This window comes from Tupaia chinensis, unplaced genomic scaffold (assembly GCF_000334495.1).
Source record: "Tupaia chinensis unplaced genomic scaffold, TupChi_1.0 Scaffold000272_1, whole genome shotgun sequence".
Classification (NCBI taxonomy): domain Eukaryota; kingdom Metazoa; phylum Chordata; class Mammalia; order Scandentia; family Tupaiidae; genus Tupaia; species Tupaia belangeri.
In genome coordinates this window covers 319,318-340,803 of record NW_006159754.1, presented here as the reverse complement: position 1 = coordinate 340,803, position 21,486 = coordinate 319,318, and the positions used below count along the sequence as shown (strand labels likewise).

The 21,486-nt window shown below is 38.4% G+C and overlaps 1 protein-coding gene across 1 annotated transcript in view; it reads left to right on the top strand.

The window, feature by feature from the left end:
• Positions 1–545: 545 nt before the first annotated feature.
• The window catches only part of LOC102473681 (ceruloplasmin), a 36,155-nt gene continuing 15,214 nt past the window's right edge, over positions 546–21,486 (top strand). Inside the window, exons 1-14 of the mRNA XM_006149718.2 lie at positions 546–700; positions 1,925–2,163; positions 3,723–3,935; positions 6,894–7,046; positions 8,564–8,806; positions 10,922–11,087; positions 13,255–13,385; positions 13,759–13,899; positions 14,172–14,383; positions 16,245–16,395; positions 17,203–17,415; positions 18,032–18,239; positions 19,048–19,175; positions 20,781–20,909. Coding sequence (XP_006149780.1) covers positions 546–700; positions 1,925–2,163; positions 3,723–3,935; positions 6,894–7,046; positions 8,564–8,806; positions 10,922–11,087; positions 13,255–13,385; positions 13,759–13,899; positions 14,172–14,383; positions 16,245–16,395; positions 17,203–17,415; positions 18,032–18,239; positions 19,048–19,175; positions 20,781–20,909 — 2,482 coding nt within the window. The remainder of the gene's footprint in view (positions 701–1,924; positions 2,164–3,722; positions 3,936–6,893; positions 7,047–8,563; positions 8,807–10,921; positions 11,088–13,254; positions 13,386–13,758; positions 13,900–14,171; positions 14,384–16,244; positions 16,396–17,202; positions 17,416–18,031; positions 18,240–19,047; positions 19,176–20,780; positions 20,910–21,486) is intronic.

Genomic DNA, 21,486 nt, shown 5'->3' with positions numbered 1-21,486 from the left:
GCATGCTTGCCAAAAATCCCTAGAGGAAAATGAAGGAGAAGGGATTGTGGCATGGCCATCCCCCCCCCGAGAGGGTGATTTCTCACCTCCCATCTCTGTCTCTCTGGTGAGCACACATGCCCTATAGCAAAGATCCCTCTCAAAAACAAGGGGAATAAAAAGATAAAATAATATGGGAGTGCTACATAGAATAGACTAGAATAGTGAGAAAATAGAGGCTGGAGACTGGACGGAAAGCTATTCTTCCAATAGGTTACAATAGGTAAAGGAACAATGGGCAGCCTTCGCCGCTCACTAGCAGCTGCACTGGCAGCATTCACTAGGCCTAGAATCAGTGTTCCCTCGGGGTGTGCAATATTTCACCTGGCATGACGAATGAAAACCAAATACATTTAGAATGGGAAGGACATATATGTAGATGAAGGCAGCTGATGAACTCTTATGCAACCTACTTTTTATAAGTGGGCAAATAAAGGAAGAAAGCCTCAATCATAAAAGGAAGGGCAACTCTAGTCAGTTAGCTTTTCTAAGCTCAGGATTTGAAAATGAACGCTCTTTTCCCACTGAGTTTTCTGTTTTTGATGAGTTCTTCAGGATGGGCAAAAGAAAGGCATTACTACATAGCCATCAAAGAAACCTCTTGGAATTATGCTCCTTCTGGTAAAAACGTGCTCAGTGGAAAGCCTTTGTCAGAAGATCCGTAAGTAATGACTCTGCATTTAAAAAGTTACTATCAGAAGCAAAATTAGTCATTTTTAGTTGTTGGTAAAAAGCCAATGCAGAGTTTCTCATGACTGACACTTTAAAGGCATATATGTGAGGACTTCAAAAAGTTCATGGAAAATGTACTTCAAGGATGAGTTCTATTTTGGTGCAAAATTATTTTTGAGGGCCAGCAGGTGGCGCTGGATCCCACGTGGCTGACTGTGTGATTCAAGTACCAGACACAGTGGCTTGAAAATCATGCCAGGTTTGTGTGTGCACATGCCCAAAATCCAGAGAGAAGACCGGAGGAGAAGATTGTGGAGCAGCCATCCCCCAGAGGGGTGATTTCTCACTTTCCTTCTCTCTTTCTCTGCCAAGCACAAGTAATATCTATCGATAGAGATATATATTTGAAACCCATGCATAGATCTATAGACAGATATAGATTTGAAACCCATGCATAGATCTATAGGTAGAGATTTGAAATTCATGCATCATTTTTCCAAAATACTTGTTTTCCATGAAATTTTGAAGACCCCTCTTATATGTCATTAGAACTACTTCATTTGCTTACTTGCTTAGGATATGCATGATATGGGAGACAGATATTAATAAGAAATTATCCTTTCCCAAGATTACTGGCACTGAGCATCTCTGATCCTGTGTATATCACTGATAATGCTTACATGATACTCAAGGTGTAAAATAACACTTTCCCTTCTGTCTGAGTGGAGCCATATTCTTGATTTTTTTTTCCAGATAATTAGGAGCAGTGGACACAGAGATTATGAGTGCAGTTCTGATTTATTATAGTTTTTGACTGAAACACTCCAACGCTACAACAGATCCACAAACCCATTTAAGTGTATAAACGATCTTAAATCATGGAAAGTGATCTAATGCTTGAGAATTAAAGTAATCTTAGAGTGAGGTTACAAACCTGTATGTTGTTCAGTTCAGAGTTCTGTATGTTTTTTAAATTAAAAATGTCACAGATAATGCTTGCTCCATTTGCATTTGATCTTTTCATCCAATATTTCAACATTCTTCTTGTCTACACCTTCTGTGACTCTCTTCTCACATCCTCCAGCATCTGGGCTTTGTCAGTCAAAATCATGCTATAAAGCTTCTTACTACCAGTTTTCATTGATTTAAGACTTTTTTTTCTTTCCAGTCAAAATTGGTTCAAGTGTTCTCTTTCTTTGTTTATTTTTTCCAGAATGTTTCAGTCCCAAATAGGTCAATTTAGGAAGAAGCCAGTTTTCAAAAAGGCTTTGTATTTTCAGTATACCGATGATACATTCCAACAGGTCATTCCAAAACCATCTTGGTTAGGACTTTTAGGTCCAGTAATTAAAGCAGAGACTGGAGACTGTGTGTATGTACATGTAAAAAATAATGCTTCAAGAGTCTACAGTTGGCACCCTCATGGACTCAGTTACACGAAAGAAAATGAAGGTAAGCGATCCCCTTTCCTTACATTCCTGAGTTCCTACTCATGGAGTGTATGAGCACAATGCCTCAGGAAAAGCAAGGTAATCATGAATTGGTCATCTTAATGAGATAGGGCCAGTCTGGAGTGACTACAGACTCTTACTTCTGATGCCTTTAATGTTTATGCCCAAGATGGTCCTTTCCAACTTTTCATCTTGAATGAGTGGCAGCCCTTGTGCAATTCCTAGGAAAGAAAATACATGTCTCCCTCACTGTTGAAGATACGCTTGTGCTAAGTGTCAGGTTGGCAGAAATCCTGTTCTGCCCCCATCTCATTTCTGTTGCCTCATAGATAAATAATACTCTCTTAGAAAACATCTGTGTAAAAAAAAAATGATAATAATCACCACTTTCCAGACAGAACATTCCCTTCTACACATCTATAGTCACAGCTACAAGACAGGGTTAGAAAAGTTGGCATAAATCTTTTAAAAACTTTGTTAGTCCAAGTGGCATCTATAGGATGAGTACTATCTCTAAGTACCATCTATAGGATGGGTGGTCCTTCCAATAAACGCTCTATGAAAATACAGGACACTGGAAATTCCATTCTGCATTATAATAGTTTTGCCATGTCACACGATCGTTTTGCAATGATCATATTTCATAAAACGCTATATATCATAAACATATCATCAAATAAGGATTAACAAAAGTTTGTTTTTGCAATTTTAAAATCAACATTCAAGACTTAGATTGAGATTTAATGATTCTCTTGCAGCATGAGAAGGAAGTTAGAAACCAGCCCTGAATTAATCCTCTGGATTGAGACAGACTCAGGAGAAATTGGACCAGGTCCAAAGGTAGCTCCTGATGAGCAGTAGGACAGGGAAACCATACAGAAACCACTCAGTCACGTGTCAGTAAATTTTTTCATGTTCTTATGGAGCAAGGGAGTCCCAAAGTAAAGATAGAAAACATGGATAGAGACTAGAAGGTCGCTCATACTTCTAAATCTTTTATTGAATGAAGGAATTTTATCCATAGTTGTAGGCTCCCAGCCACAAGTGGTAGGGTTCTAAGGCAAAACGCTAGCCAGAGAAGAAAGGAGAGTGAATTCCCAAACCGCGGTAATGCATGGTTCAAAGTAATCCAAGCCATGCAGAGCGCCACCTACAGACTGCAGTGTGCCACTTGGAGGTAACATGGATGTTTCTTGATGCCCTGCTCTAAATCTGACTGGCCATGAAGAAAATATGGATGGCAACTCATGAGTCCAGAGGTCACCTCTGTATCTGAGATCTGGGCACATAGGAAATACAAAATAAATATGTTTTGAATCCATCATTCCATGGATACACTGCCTGCCTCATTCTAATTTAGTTTAGAAACTGTGACCCAGCTGAGCCTTCTGGTGGAATCCAACTAACAGGGGTTTTGGGACACTGGAGGCAGGGTGGAGGGGAAAAGAAACGTAGACTTTGTATAAAAAAATACAAATTAATGCACATCTATGGGTTAATGAAGAAAGTTATGAGTCACATTTCAAATACTGTAACTACAGTGCTGAATATGTCTTCTAGGTGCTCTGTACCCTGATAATACCACGGGCCTGCAAAGGGTGGATGACCACATTAAGCCAGGGAAACAGTATACTTACAGGTGGTATGTAGACGAAAATCAGGGGCCTGCCTCCAATGACAGTAACTGCGTGACAAGGATGTACCACTCCCATGTAGACACTGTAAATGATGTGTCTTCAGGACTTATTGGACCAATAGAAACTTGCAAAAGAGGTAAACTATTTTTAAAATCTCATTGTAGTAACAGAAGCAACCAAAGTGCATGGGTTTTTCCCTAGAGGAATTTTGCTGTCAGAGGAGCTCTGTTTTCCTGTCTTGATCTTGATTCTCTTTGTAGTCAAAAATGTAACTTGCGTCTTGGCACTAGATGGCGATCCTAAATCCAACCCACAGTTCAATAATGCAGGTTGGTCACTAGATGGTAGTCAAACTCGGAGAACTTCACTTTAGCCATCTTCACACAATCACTGCCTCCTTTCCCTCTGACGGAGGGCTGAATCAGGGTGGGAGGGTGGCTGCAAGGCAGTCTGTCTGATCTTTGCAAGTTGCTTTCCTTGACATCTGTGTCTTGCAGGATTCTCTTCGTATGCTCATGTTTTAAGATGAGTCCTTAAGAAACCTCAATTTATGTTATAGCAAAAATCAGTCTTACAAGCAGGAAGATTTACTGATCAGTTTCTAGTGTGCAAGGAAATACCATTTTTGTACTCTGATTTGGTTTGTTTGAACACGATCTCTAAGGTGACAGCACTAGATTAATTATAAAGTTAATTAGCAAATTTAAGTTCCTACTGTAATTGAAATGTAAAACTTTAAGTCAACAAACAGCTCCCTGTCAAAAATATTTTAACAATGATCATTTCCTATAGCACACGCAGGTAGTCCCAAGGTCACAAAGTACATTCCTTGGCGGTAACTATTTGACCAACTTTTGAAGAGCTCTTTACCCTTCTCAAACTTGCAAGGAGCTCGACTGCATGATCGTGAGATACAGAGCGAGGGTCTACACTTTGGCATATTTAGTCTGATTATTTCCAAACTTTCTCCCGGGATAACAATACTTTGTATTCTCAAAGGCACGTATGTGAACTGTCATCAGGAATTTCTCATTTACTATGATTCTGACTTATGCCCTGAGGTTTCAAATGTAAGGCTGATATGAAATATTTGAGGCTGATAATAATTGTATAGAATATGATGTTTTACATCTATTATATAGATCACATTATGTTGTATTTATGTTCATTTTATTTCCACTGTGCTAGACACTTTTTTCTTTCATTCAATCCAAGCTCACAGAGTGATCTTACCTATCCCAGGCAATTTGCTTCCATCTAAATGCATTGTGTAAACTCTATCATGTCAGTTCAAACTCATTTACTGATAAGGAGGCTTGGCAGCTTAGTGTCTCCATGTGGGTGTGCTGCTGGTGCCTCAATCTCATCATGTTCCAAAACAGAAATCTCTTGCTGCCCTGAATCTCTCCCTTCCATCTGGGTTGCCACAGGGGATGGCCCCATCATCTCCCATGTGGATATTATTATTATACTTCCTTCTCCCTCATCCCCTACTGACCACGTCCCATCAATCAGGTCCTGCCAGTTCTACTTCCTAGGCATTGCCAGATCAGCTCACTTCTCTCCAGCTCCACGAACCCTAATCTAGTTCAGGCCACCCCCATCTTTTTGCCAAAATGCCTGCAACAGTCTTGAATCTATGCCATCAGCCTCTAGAGCTTCATCTTTTAGTTCATCTCCACTCAGCTTTCTGTCTTCGGGGGTGAGGGGAGAGGTTAATTCTGAGAGGCCAACCTGGCCCTGTCAGTCCTTTGCTTACAAGCTTTCAATGGCTGCCGATTGTTCTTACCATAAGCACATCCTCTTTTTCTGTTCATTGCTACCTGGAAACTTCTCTTTAGACATAGCCTAGCAAACTCCTACTCATCTTTTCCATATCAACCAAGGTGCCGTTGCCTACAGGAAACCTTTCCACACCTAAGATTCACTTAGCTGACTCCCTGGCACTCTGCCCCTTCCTACCATAGACCTTCACATGCCGTATTGGATTTCTTATATCTTGATAACTTCTGCCTTCGATTGTAAGCTCTGCAAGGGTGGAAATCTGTCTCATTTATAGTTATGAACTCAGCACTCACTGTAGTACCTAACACATTACAAATGATCAATCCATATTTGTTGACTAGAAGCATAAATAAATGAATTGATAGATAAGAACTGGAGTTGTGCAGGATTCAAAGAAGCACAAATGTTGAGACTTTGTACACAGAACAGTCTCATATGATAATGGTGATCAGATGTGGATACTCCAGAAAGTTACTGGTTTGAAGTAAAGATGAGTATGGATTCTTTAATTTTCATATACATATGTATATATAGAGAGAGATACAGTGCTTTCTAAAGTTATTTTTATAATCATATCATAAAAGTACCTCTTTCATGTGCTGTAACAATTAACATTTTCTAATGAAAATAGTTGATATTCTTAACAATAGTTCTGGTTATTAAGTAAATGAAAAATAAGAATATTTTTCTTTTTTTAGGGACATTGAATGGAGACGATGAAAAAAATATCGACAGGTCTTATGTGATGTTGTTTCATATAATTAATGAAAACAATAGCTGGTATAGAGATGAAAATGTTAAAACACTATTGGATTTCTTATATCTTGATAACTTCTGCCTTCGATTGTAAGCTCTGCAAGGGTGGAAATCTGTCTCATTTATAGTTATGAACTCAGCACTCACTGTAGTACCTAACACATTACAAATGATCAATCCATATTTGTTGACTAGAAGCATAAATAAATGAATTGATAGATAAGAACTGGAGTTGTGCAGGATTCAAAGAAGCACAAATGTTGAGACTTTGTACACAGAACAGTCTCATATGATAATGGTGATCAGATGTGGATACTCCAGAAAGTTACTGGTTTGAAGTAAAGATGAGTATGGATTCTTTAATTTTCATATACATATGTATATATAGAGAGAGATACAGTGCTTTCTAAAGTTATTTTTATAATCATATCATAAAAGTACCTCTTTCATGTGCTGTAACAATTAACATTTTCTAATGAAAATAGTTGATATTCTTAACAATAGTTCTGGTTATTAAGTAAATGAAAAATAAGAATATTTTTCTTTTTTTTAGGGACATTGAATGGAGACGATGAAAAAAATATCGACAGGTCTTATGTGATGTTGTTTCATATAATTAATGAAAACAATAGCTGGTATAGAGATGAAAATGTTAAAACACTTAATACTAGTGATCCCGGCTTTGAGGAGAGCATGAAGATGTACTGTAAGATTTTTAAAAAACTTTCTCATTGGTAATATCCTGTAATTCTAATTTCTATGGTCCTATTTACTGATTTTTTTTGTTTGTTTAAGTTTATTTAGTTCATATTTTTTAGTTTTTTACTCAGGTTATACTTGTGGATACGTATGTCATTTAGTAAATCCTTCCTGTTTCATAATTTTTTTTTAACTCCTCAATCTTAGGACCAGCAGGTGGCATGATGGTTATGTTGCTGGACTCCCACATGGCCAACTGCAGTTCAAGTCCTGGACCCAGTGACTTGAAATCATGCTGGATGTGAGACCAGCAGATGGCAAAATGGTGACATTGCTAGACTCCCACATAGCCAACTGCAGTTTGAGTCCTGGACCCGGTGGCTTAAACTCATGCTGGGCACGTGTACTTGCATATCCATGATCCCAAGAGGAGAATGGACAAGAAGGGATTGTAGTGTGGCCGTCCACCCGGGGATTGATTTTTTGTTTTCTGTCTCTGTTTCTCTCTCTGTGTCTTCAGTGAGCACTTGTGCCCTACAGCAAAAATCTCTCTCTTAAAAAAAAAAAAAAAGTTCTCAACCTTTTTATTTTATTTTTGCCCTTTTTTCCCCATGTTATTTGTTTTGTTTATATTTCATCACTGCACATCTTTGCAGCATACAAAAGGCATCTTCCCAGCACGAATACACTGCATACCAGTCTAGCTGAAGACACCATCAAACATATCGTTTCCGAAATTTTATAGCAAGCAAAGTTTGATATACACATTAGTTCTGTAGATTCTGATAGTGATTAACAGTAGATGGTAAAGGGCCAGTCCAGTGGCATGGCAGTAACATGTTGCTCAATGATGCTGGATCTGTAGAGAAGATCATGGGCGTTGTTCCTCAGTCAGTCTGAGCATGCCAGATGTACCTGCCATCCAAAGACGCAACTGACCAAATATTTTATGCAATGTGTTTTTATCCTACAGAATATTTTAGAAAAGATACTTTCATAATTTCAATTATTTTTATTTTTGCTTTCTTCCTTAAAGAATTTAGTTGCTTTTTTTAAAGGAATTATTTTATTTAACTTTATTTATTTATTTTCATTTGACCAGGGAGGGACAGAGCAAGAGAGAGAGAGAGAGAGAGTGAGAGGAAGAGGGTAAGTGAGAAAGCAAGCTGCCAGGTCTGGGATTCAAACCATGGTTGGCCATGTGAGAATCCACCACCGTTAACCACCACATCACCTGCCGGCCCTAAGAACTTAGTTTCTTTGTATTCATCACCCCTCTTCACTACTCCTGCCCTTCCGCTTACTTTTCTGCTTCTTGCACCTAATCCTTTGTGCTCCCTCCCTTCTCTTCTCATGATATGCAATGTGTGCGACTTTGCTTTTTTGTGAAATGCAAATCAAATGTCATAATGTGTGAGATCAATGTGGACACTGTGGTGTTTACATAAAGAGGAAGTGCGTAGAAGTTTTACGATGTGACCTTGCTCTACTGTGCTTTGCAGATTACTATATGTTTGTTTTCAGCGATAAACGGATATATTTATGGAAACCTGCCCAATCTCACCATGTGTGTAGAACACAGGGTCAAATGGTATTTTATTGGCATGGGAGGTGCAGATGACGTGCACTCCATCTATCTCCATGGACAGACTCTGATCTCTCGGAATCACAGAAAGGATACCATCGTGGTCTTCCCTGCCTCCATGGAAGATGCCTTCATGGTGGCCAAGGGACCCGGGGAGTGGATGCTGAGCTGTGAGACACATGGTAGGATTTATTACTTTTATACAGTACAGAGGTAGAGAACAGCCAAGATTACAATCTATTACAAACATCTATTTTATAAATGAAGTACTGATGTCTAGGGAGGTGACATGATTTCTTTTGGAAATGGTCAGTGATGAGGACCAGGCTGGAACTCATGTCCTTGACATTCTTCCCTTGATGGCAAACCCTAAAAGGTATATAGGGTTTTACAAGAAACTTTTATATTCCTTAACCTGTGATCCTTGCAATAATCCTGAGGGTTCCACAGGCTCCCAGAGCTGTGTGAAAATGAACCACACGTGGTTAACTCAATGACCAAATTCAATGATAAAGTGGTTGTCACTGAGAATTTTCAGATTAAAATGTGTATTCACCCACTCTTCCTCTTTACCTTGTTTCAGATGGTATCCTCAAGCCAGGTCTTACTATTTCATCTGAGCAGGAAGACTAGGGTCAACCCCAGACACAGAGAAAAAGATTCTCAAAGCTACCTGGATGGTGGACCATAGCTTTCTGCTGTATTTCTTCTTCTATGTCCCCCTAGGTTTTTGTTTTTTGTTTTCATTTTTAAAATTTATTCAAACCATTCCTTCCTTCCTTCCTTCCTTCCTTCCTTTCTTTCTTTCTTTCTTTCTTTTTTTCTTCTTTCTTTCTCTCTCTTTCTTTCTCTCTTTCTTCTTTTTCTTATTTTTAGTAGTAATTACAACTGTGTTTTGTTTTACATAGGTAGATTGCACCACGTATGTGAATGATAGTCTGCTGCTTGCTTTGTCCTACATCATATTAAAGTCTTTTCCCATGACATTTGCTATATACTTCCTACATTCTTTCTAACTGTTATATAATTTTCCATATTTTTGGTAGTCTCTTATTTAACCATTTGTCTACTGTTAAAATTGTTTCCACTTTTTTTGTTTATTAGCAGTATTATTATATGTCTTTTCATGTATGTGTAAACATTTCTTTTGGCTACTATCAAGAAGTGAAAGTATAGGAGCCAACAGTGTAATGGCTATGTTGCTGGATTCTCATGTAGTTGACCACAGTTCGAGTCCCAGACCCAGTGGCTTAAACACACCGGGCGCTTGTGTGTGTGTGCCCAAGATCCCGAGAGGAGAATGGAAGAGAAGGGATTGTGGCATGGTCATCCCCCTGAAGGGTGATTTCTCACTTTCTGTCTCTCTGTCTCTCTCTGTCTTTCTGGTGAGTGCACGTGCCCTGTAGCAAAAACCTCTCTTAAAAAAAAAAAGAAAGAGAAAAAAAAGTGAAAGTATACAATAAATAAGCTTTTAATTTGAATGAATGTTGCTTTCTAAAATGTCTATACTGACTTGCAATTCTACCAAGAGGGCTCTGAAATCATAGCATGGATTATTGCCCTCATGGAAATATACCTGCCTTGACCTTACTCCAGCCTGCCAAGTAGTTAATCTCATAAACCAAATAACTCTCCTTAGTGACTAGTGGTAATCATTTCAAATCCATGAGGCAAGCTGTTTTGGCCAAATAAACTCTCAACTTCTCTCATAGGCAAATGTTATCTTCATCCAGAAATTGGCCCAATACTGGTTATTAATTATTAAAGGGTTTATTATTAAGTCCTTTGATGTTCATCTCTGTGACCTGATTCTTGTATTTATTTCATGTATTTTAGGTTTTTATATAGCTTCCATAAATAAAATACATCAAATTTATCAAAGAAAGGAAACGTTTTCATGTTGTTTGCTAAAACTAAAAATAGATATGAACTAGAACCAGCAGATGGCATAATGGTTACATTGCTGAACTCCTACATAGTCAACCATGGTTCAAGTCCTGGACCTGATGGCTTAAAACTCATGCCAAGTGCACGTGCATGCGTGCCTAAAATCCTGAAAGGAGAATGGAGGAGAAAGGATTATGGCATGGCCATCTTCCCCGGAGGGAGGGTGATTTCTCACTTTCTCTCTCTCTCTCTCTCTCTGTCTCTCTCTGTCTCTCTGGTGAGTCCATGCACCCTATAGCAAAAACAAAACAAAATAAAACTCTCTCTCTCAAAAATAAAAAATGATAAGAACTAAGAAAAAACCTTTAATATTTTAACAATATTTTCTAATTGAATTTTTTGTTTTTCAGAGAGTATGCAGGCCTTATTCAGCGTAGGGAATTGCCAAAAGCCTTCCACAAATGTTGTCGGGACACGTGTTATTCATTACTATATTGCTGCTCAGGAAGTTCTTTGGAAATATGCTCCATCGGGTGTAAACTTATTCACTCAAACGAATTTAACAGAGCCTGACAGGTAATGATTCACCAGTTAAAATACTTGTGGTTAAATAAAATAACTGAAAATTTCCATCTTCGCTACTTCTGAAAAAGACTTAGGCATCTCATAATTAAAAGAAACTGATAGATGCCAGCAGGTGGTATGGTGGTTAAGGCACTGGATCCCACAAGGCTAACTCTGCAGTTTGAGTCCTGAACCCAGTGACTTGAGAAACATGCCAGGCGAGTGTGCATGTGTACCCAAAATCCCCAGAGGAGAATGAAGGAGGAGGGTTGGCAGCATGGCCCTCCCCCCAGGGGGTGATTTCTCATTTTCCCTCTTTCTACCTTTTTCCAGTGAAGCACAGTTGCCTTATGACAAAACTATAAAACAACAACAAAGATAATAAAGAGAGGAAAATAATGAATAATTGGAAAATATTGATGCTAAGGATCATAGTTACACAAAATTCTTCTCTAAATGGCAGCTAATGTAAAGAAAAGCATACTGCTCATCTTTCTTCTAGCACTCAATTTTTTAAAGAATTTATTTTATACTTATAAGATAATTAACCATATAGTGAACAATGTCAACCAGTAGCAGTTTTACAAAAAAATTAAAAAAAAAATTCTTCATGTGTAACTTATACTCTGCTGCTAAGATCTGAAAGCATAACAAAATAATTTTATGTTATCTCCTTAAATCGTATTCTATAAGTATTATTTGCTCAATAACACCTAAGAATACACTAGCAATTGTTATTTTAATGAACAGAAACTAAGACTAAAATATATTACCAAGGCATCTGCATGTAAAGGTGGACAGAAAGCTTTTCTGATAGTCCAGGTGTTAAGTGCATTTATCAATTTGAAGACTATGGGAAATTTGATTTTTCGTGTCTATTAAATGAAAGTCATATGTCAGAAGAGACTATGGTCTAAAACCCACAAAATATGCGTTCCATGGTATTTACTTTTTTCTAATTCACTCACAGAAAAATTGAGAAAGCTTAGAATATTACAAATGAATGTTTCCTTTTCTTACATTTTAAGCTCAAGACATGTTTCGATCTGTGTCATGTAAACCATGTATTAATTGTCAGAAGGATAGCTGAACTTAAGAGTAAAAATTAGATTCAGCATGACACTCTATTTCATTTTATATTGATTAAAGGAAGTATGAATAGCTCTTTCATTTTGAATTTCTGCGATGTCTTGGCACAGCAGGCTCACCACTGTGCTGTTAGGGAGTACTTTTTTCTCATGGGGTTCCTTTTTTAAAAAAAATCGTAGTAGAAAAGAGCAGAATGATACTTCCTAATATTGGGTCGTTGGGAAAGTCATGCCACATTTTTCCATAGAAAAACAGAAAAATACATGGCAACTTTCCCGATGACTTAATATTATAGCAAATAGTTGTTTTAAAAGCTTTGGGTCGGCAGGTGGTCTGGTGGTTAAGGACGCTAGACTCTCACATGGCTGACTGCAGTTTGAGTCCCAGACTTGGCTTGCTCTCTCACTTTCTCTCTCTGTCCCTCTCTGGTCAAATTTAAATAAATAAATAAAAGTTAAATAAAATAACTGTAAAAATATCAATATTTATTATTACTTACCTGGAAATAATCAAACATAATGTCTTTCTAATTTTTATTACAAAAAATTTGTAGTAAGTGACTAGCTAGATAAACACAGATAATTATACATATATACATAGACAAAAGACTGTAGAAAATATTGACAGTGATTAAAAGAGATGGTGAGAGTATGACGATTTTAATTTTCTTTGTTGTGTCTTTTCTTATTTTTCATCTTTTTTACAATGAGTATGCATTACTTCTATAATCAGAAATAAATCACAATTTTTTTGTTGTTGCTTTGGCTTTTGCATAAGGCACTTGTGCTCACTGGAGAGTTGCAGAGAGACAGAAAAGTGAAAACAATCACCCCTGGGGGGGATACCCAGGCTGCAATGCCCCCTCCTCTATTCTCCTCTCAGGATTTGGGGCATGCATGCACATGCATATGCACGTGGCATGATTTTCAAGTCACCGGGTCCAGGACTTGAAACTTGAAGCCAGCCTCTGTGTCCCCTGCTGGCCTAAATTATAAATATTTTTAAAACATATGTAGGTGGGTATTTGCTTTATTTTCACATGATCGCCATAAATATGAAAGTTCCGCGTGTATCTGCTCTCTCTGCACAGCATTTCCCAGACATATTTTGAACAAGGTCCTACTAGAATTGGAGGAGATTATGCAAAACTAGTTTTCCGTGGATACACAGATGCTTCCTTCCAAACACTAAAGGAAAGAGAAGAACACTTGGGAGTCCTTGGTAAATTGTATTCATATCTTGCAAGATTATAAATACCATTTATATATATTCCACATAGCTAAAGCAGTATTCGCCAACTCATACTTTGAAAGATTTTAGTTATACTCTTATAACCTTATGAAAACAATACATGGATTGACCAAGTAATTTTAACTACATTCTTTTGTCTCTGTAAATCCAATGTGATGAGTGTTTTCATATGATCCAAAGTGAGTTTATAAGACCTTGAATCATCTAGAACTCGTATACTTATGCTTGTTTCTGGTTGGGTGTATCTAAATTTCTTCTTAAAAGAACCTTACCCGAGGAATGCAACCTGACAATCACTTTGATGGAAACCCAGGGACTAACTACTCACTCTGCTGGTTTCTAGGCCCTGTCATTTGGGCAGAGGTAGGATGGGTCATCGTGGTCACTTTCTATAACAATGCTACCATGCCACTCAGCATTCAGCCTCATGGACTGCAGTACAACAAAAGCAATGAAGGCTCCTTCTACAGAACCCGTGACGGAGGTAAATACAGCACAGCGGAGGGCCCCAGAGAGCCAAGTACTACCATCTAATGTCAGACCCCGAATAAAACTCTTTCTAAAATTGACATGCTATGTTTTTCATAGCAGCTCTGTATAACTAGTATGACAGTTATTCTTTCAGTCCCCATTCAACTATCACCCAAGGTGCTACAAGGTGAGCAAGGTACACCCTTTGCTCTCAGAGACCTCACAGCCTAGACTAAGGTACTTACGATTTGAAGTTCTATTTTAAAAATGTTTATTCCTTGCTAGGTACGCCTCCACCTTCTTCACATGTAAATCCCAACACGACCTTTGTTTATACATGGGAAGTTCCAGAAAGTGTGGGTCCTACCTCCACGGATCCCGACTGCTTGACTCGGCTCTACTACTCCTCGGTAAATGATAGGAAAGACATCAACAGTGGCCTTGTCGGGCCCCTGCTCGTGTGCAGAAGCGGAAGTCTTGGAGAGGATGGCAAACAGGTGAGTCACGAGACCTACACCCGGGAATGCCTGGGCCAGAGGCTGCCGAAGACAGCACTGTAGAAAAACGGCCATGCCCAGGCCCACAGGAACCAGCAGCTTCCCTTTCTGTGTGCTGATCTCTCCCAGTTCTATTTTCTCCTAAACCTGGGTCTGTGTCTTCCTCTCCTGGATGAACACCCATCTTGGCACGTCCCACAAATGTCTCCAATTATTTTAACCTTTCGTCTCCTTCTGGATAGCCACTTACCATCCCTTCCTCCTCGGAGTCAGCCTCTTTTTCCCAAATCTGGCTCTTGGTTGATGACTCCACCAAACCTGAAATATCCGTCACCAACCCCTTTGTACCTGACGGTGATCACCACAGTGCTAATACTACTGCCCTGTTTTAGGAACCATCATCTCTTCCTGGATTCCTTTCACTGCCTACCTCCTGCCCCGACTGCCATGTAATATGGCCACATCCCGCCCTGTCAACTGTGACTATATCACTCATGCCCCACAATAAAAATCACCCCACGGTTGGTTGTCTCAGAAGCCAGCACATCGCACTGTGGCAAATCTCCCAGGATGTCCCCTTTCCCTATCCCATAATGCAGAATTGGCTTGTTCTGACTGGCAGGATTAGCTTGTGAGGAAGGCGCTCAATAACATCTCTGATTTTCCTCTCTTCCTTATATTTAGAATGACCTTCCCTCATTATTTTATTGGCCAAAAGGGGACTCTTTTTTTTTTTAAAGTTTTTGCCTTAGGGTGCACAAGCACGCACGCGCGCGTGCAAGAGAGAGAGAGAGAGAGGATGGGCACACCACAATCCCTTCTCTTCCATTCCCCTCCCAGGATCTTAGACATGCATGCACACGTGCTTGGTGTGAGTTTCAAGTCACCAGGTCTGAGACATGAACCATGGTCAATCATGTGGGAGTCCAGTAACATAACCACTATGCCATCTCCTGACTCCAGGAGACCCATTTTTAAAACTCAGTCTGAGGAGTCGTTCCTTTGAGCAATATTCCCTACCTAAAGTTAGTGGAAGTTCTTGCAGATTACCATCATTCCTCATGCATTTTTTTTTATTAAAATGCTTACCTATATCATTATTTTTACTGGCCTGCCTCAAGTTCCTTGAAAGCATATACAAGGTTTTATTAATTTTTTTGTAACAACCACAATCCCTCTCTGGCATAACAACCACAATTCGTTCCCCTCGCCCGGCATATTGAGTAGTTGCTCAATAAATGTGAAAATAAGTTTCTCTTTATTCTCACTCATAGATGACTAATATCCAAGTTGTTTTTTGCACTGATATTAAAAATTCATGTAAGAAAACCTTATAAAGCTATAAATATATGTTTAATCAAATGTTTATTTTATACCAAAGTGTGACTATATATTTGCATTCATCTATATAATAAGTATTATGTAGTCTCATCATTCTTAGAGTGCATATATTTTTATGTTTTATTTTAAATGATAAATAATGTATATATTTAGCTTATTTATAAACACTAAAACTCAGACTTTCTAGAATAGAAAATACTTCATTTAACTTATTTTTCACAGAGCATTATATGTGAGAAGCCGCTATCATCACCTGGGATTATATAGATTAGCTTTATGAAGTTTAGTTGTAAGGTTCCCTAGAATAAAAGCTTTATATGAAAAAAGCTATAGAGCTTTATCGCCACTTCTTAGTTCTATGATAAGCCATACACTAGGATTTTTACCTTTCCAGGAAATGTTCACAGTCAGGAATTCAATTAATTCAATTTAATTTTTAGGCAGATCAACTACTTAACTAGATTTTTAATATGGACTGGTTATTTTTCATGTCTATTCCTTTTTCTATTTTCATCCACAGAAAGGAGTAGACAAAGAATTTTTCCTGCTTGCCACAATATTTGATGAAAACGAAAGTTACCTTTTGGATAAAAATATCAGACTATTTACTACCAACCCTGAAGAAGTGAGAAAAGAAAATGAAGACTTCCAAGAATCTAACAGGATGTCCTGTAAGGGGAAAACTGAACTTGAAACATAAATACATTAAACAATTATTTAATGTCTTTTGCTCTAAAGAATTATAGATGAAGAGACTTACACTTTCCTGCCATGGTTGGATAATACATTTCATGTTTCCTTTAAAATAATTTTCCAGTACAAATATTGTCTACTATTGGGTCGTCAGAAACGTCATGACTCATTTTTGCCTTAAAAAAATAGAAAAATACGTCATGACTTTTTTGATGACCCAATAGAATGGTTATCTTGAATTTAATCTATCAGATATGTATCAACACCTTCTTATTGTAATACATTGTTGTATTTATTGCTAACTGTAAAACAGAAAAGTCAGGTATCCCTGTATTGCAAATTTTGTAGAGTAGGGGTATTTATTGAGGTGATGGACAGGCAGGTGGTTGGCGGGCTAGTTGGTTTTGAAGATTATACAGCAGAGTGGGGGAAACGGTCTAGAATCTGGAGACTTGGACTCTGGCATTAACGTTCAGTTCATTAACTGAATGATGTTGGAGAAGTCTCTGGCTCTCTGGCCTTGGTTTCCTCAACTCTATAGCAAAGGGTTTGACTTGGGTGTTATCGTCAAAGAATCATCTATTGATAGCTCTTCCATTCGCTAAGTCTGTAATGTCATCATAGCTCTTTGTGAAGTGATTAAGTAACAATAGAGAAAGGGAAAGTTGTAAATAATTTATTTACAATTTTTTCATGAATTAAGTGCTTTATGATTACTGTTGTCTTGACTTTCAAAATATATCAAGGAAATAAAATATTCTTTCCCTTGCCACAATGTCTTGCAGCCATTAATGGATACATGTATGGAAATCTACCAGGATTGGATATGTGCTTGGGAGACACCGTTTCATGGCATGTTCTCAGTGTAGGATCACAGAAAGATTTGCATGGGATTTATTTTTCAGGAAATACCTTCGTTTCCTTAGGATCAAGGAAGGACATTGCAACTGTGTTTCCCCATGTCTCTGAGACGCTTCTAATGACACCTGATACCACAGGTGAGTGGTGGATGTGCTCCTTCAGCCTGAAAGTATGGAGAGGGACTGCCTTCATATATACTAAATATTCTCTTTGTGCAGGATACAAACAGTGCCCTGCTACACTTTAATTTTTAGAGTCTTTTCTTTTTTTTTGAGAGGTTTCTGCTATAGGGCGCGTGCGCTCACCAGAGAGACAGAGAGACAGAAAGCGAGAAATCACCCCACAGGGGGGAATGGCCATGCCGCAGTCCCTTCTCCTCCATTCTCCTCTTGGGATTTTGGGCACGCATGCACACGCACCCGTCGTGTTTAAGCTTTCAGGACCAGGACTCGAACCGCAGTCTCTCTCTATCTGTCTGGTGAGCGCACGCGCCCTATAGTGAAAATCTCTCCAAAAAGAAAAATACGCCATGACTTTTCTGATGACCTAATGTTTTGTTCACTGACATTTACCAAATGCTTAGAAATACGTCTGGCACACAGAGGTTACCCAACAAATATCTGTTGATTTCACGAACGAATGCATGAACGATCTTACTATATCTCTTTGGGGCGTTACCTCTTATAGGTGATTTTGTGGAGGAAAGAAAGCTAAACCCAAAGCTTTACATATGTCTTTTTGATTTCTCTCCAGGAGATTTTAATGTGGTGTGCATGACAACTGAGCACTACCTAGGAGGCATGAAACATATGTACCACGTGAAGCAGTGCCCCAAGTCGGACTCTGATCAAACAACCTACCGGGAGGAGAAAACTTTCTACATTGCAGCTGAGGAAATCGTGTGGGATTTTGTTCCTAGCAGGAATTGGCAAAAAGAACTGAGCCACTTACAAAGAGAGAAGTACAGTGATAGCTCCAGTCTCTAACTGCCAAGGGTTCATTTGCAGTTCATTGCAAAGGGTCTTCCCCTTTCTTCTCCCCCTGTCCTGTCAGTCTGTGTGTGTTGGGGGCAGGGTGTGGAGGGGGAAGTAGGGTCCATTCAGATATAAAGTACTTTCAAAATGTATGTGTGCTTGATGTGTATGTGGGATGTGTTTACTTGTGCTTAGTATGATTGCATATGTGTAATGAGTACGTGGTTGTGATATGGGTGTTTAGTATACTTTCTAAATATCTTCTCTGTGTGTGTGTGTGTGTGTGTGTAACATATTGAAGTGCAAATGACTTCAAATCTTTCTAAATATCTACATACTTCTTTCCTTTATCGTTTTCTGACTTTTAAAAATAATGCTTCTTGTATTCTTTTTTCCCGTTTTTATGCCATTCATTTGATTTCACCACAAGAATAATAATCATAACTCCAGCTACATTTGATATTTGGAATCAGATTTTTTTCATTTATCTTCATTTATTTCTGGTTAATCTTCTGGGAACTTCAAATGAAAACACTAGTTTTACTCTTTTTGTATCATTTTATTTCTTTCACTGGATTTCTCTCTCTTTATTCACTCATCGAAACTAAAACTCTCATTCCGAAAATAGGCTTTCCCATACAGAATGAAAATACAACCATCTTACACAAATAAATTTTTCAAAAAGAAAAATGACTAAGATAAAAACAGCCTCTAGTACAGAAGACAATCTTCCATATAAGTACTTTGTCTAATTTAATAACCATGCTTTTTGTTTTTATTTTCATTTCCTTAAAGCGCATCAAACTTATATTTGGAATACCTTGGGACAAAATATAAGAAAGTTGTATATCGTCAGTATGATGATTCCACATTCACAAATCAAACAAAAAGAAATGAAAGTGACAAACATCTGGATATACTAGGTATCGATACACTTCAGACTGACGTGGGGTTTTTCTTTTTCTCCTCAGCCTTTTAGAGATTACTATACACATGGGAGGTATCGTCAGCCTCCGTCTTGACAGAGAAAAGTGTCTATAATTCCAATTTGTTTGCTGACAGGCATTTTTAAGAATCGGCTTAATTATTGTTTTCTGAAAACTAATGAAACTGTAGGAAATGAATGTGGTCAGTTTCAGACAATCTGGTTTCTTGCCATCAGAATTCAAGAATTCTAAATCTGTAAGAAACCTTAGCAGCAGTAATTAGATATCATTTCATGAAATTAAAACAAAGCCCAGGGAACTTTAATACAGTGAGGGGAAGAACTCTGTTTAAATTTGAAAATCTTCCCTCATCTTCTGTCCAAGAGTGAGGAAAATTAAAATGTTTTCCTCTATCCTTGATAAACCTACCAGAAAACCTGTAAGTTACTCCCAGGTATTACAGGTAATAGTTCTGGAAGTCACACTGCATTATCACAGGCCACACGGCATTTCCATAGGTCATGTGACATTCCCATAGGTCACATGACATTTCTGCGGGTCACACAGCATTTCTGTAGGCCATGTGACATATCCAGAAGTCTCGTGGCATTTCCAGATGCCCAATTCTTGTTGGAGTCCTTACGTCCACTTCCTCATGTGGGATCCTGATAGGATGACTTCGCATGACGAGGAAGAAGTTTTGCTTTTCTTGGCTCCATATGGGCCTCTAGCACTTCTCCCTTTGTGACCTCTGGAAGGAGGCTGTGTGATTCAGTTCTCACTGTTTTTGAGTGGGAACCTTTCTTTAGCAATAGCAAGATGTTTGTTTTCCGTAGATTCTGACAGAAGACACAAAGATACAATAAATAACACAATATGACCCCCCAGGTTCTGTCATTATATACAAAAAAGAAAACACTCAATGGGCAAATAAATATGAGTATGGTGTTTGTAAAAGTGGAACTGCCATGGGGAGCCAGCTTTTAACATCTCCCCGCCTCTTGCGTACTACCAGGGCTCTGCTTTTAGTCCTCACAACTCAGCTTTGAGGAAAGTTCTTACTGTTTACTTTATCTCAAAAACATCCATTCTAGAATGTTTAGAACTACCAATTCAATCTGTTTCAAAGTATATAGAAGATTTAAAATACATTATATATCTACAGTTCATGGTGTGGGATGGAAGGGGGAGAGAGTACATGAAGGGGCCTTTGGTCTGTGAGAGAGAAAACTATCCTGGGCCAATAAACAGGCCTCACAGTGCCTCCCAATTCTCCACTAGGGTGAAGGGACAAGAGAACAAAAGTCTTTAAAGATGAGGCTGGTCAAGAAAGAAATTAAAGTTTCCATTCTTAAGTGGGGTGTTTTCCTATGCATTAACTGTTGTTTAGTTTTCTAGAGAAGGAGCTTATTAAAATTTTACATGATTTAAATGTTCTCAGGTAAATATCGCATTTAGTAAATCAGCAATGATCTACTTGTTTCATTTGACTGTGTGTTAAGCGAAAGAATAAGTCACTGTACAAATAATTAAGAGGACAGTTGACTCATAGTTGAAAATAAATAACAATTACTCACATATTTTCCTGTTCGTATTCCGTAGGTCCATTAATATTTGCCAACCCAGGTCAAATACTCAAAATAGTCTTTAAAAATAATGCCTCACGACCATATTCTATTCATGCTCATGGAGTGAAAACAGACTCTTCCACTGTTGTTCCAACTCCGCCAGGTAAGTGTTTGGAGGAAAGGAAAATCCCCAAAGCTTTCATGCAGGACTATGAGGGCAAATGTTCTTTCTTAAATATGGATGCAGTTCCAGACAGGCAAGACCAGTGGACCAATAATAAGATGCTCAAGGAAAGAGTTTTGAAGGAGTGTTCCTTTTTGCAAGCAGCATTTGCTTCTAAATTGGGGTGGCATGGGCAAAACTGTGATGAGAATATTTGGTCTTTGGGGCCCACTGCACAGTGTCTGCAATTTCTCCTCTAGACTCACGTTCACTCCCACCTCCCTACCTGTCCAGCTGTCCTTGAATTGATTGTAACTCAATCTCTCCAAATCAAATGCTAGAATAGGAGTTGCCTACACAAGGCAGTTTAGTGTGAGAGGCAGGAGCAGGGTAGAGAACCGAGCTGAAAAGAGGCGGTCATAATCCCTGTATATTAACATTTCTATGGCATCACCACTGTACAGCATGCCATTCGGCATACTCAATTCAGAAGAAAATGAACATTTTTAAATAAAAATACCCAGGAAAAATACTCAAAATAGAGCCAGCATGTGGTGTGGAGGTTAAGTCAGCAGGA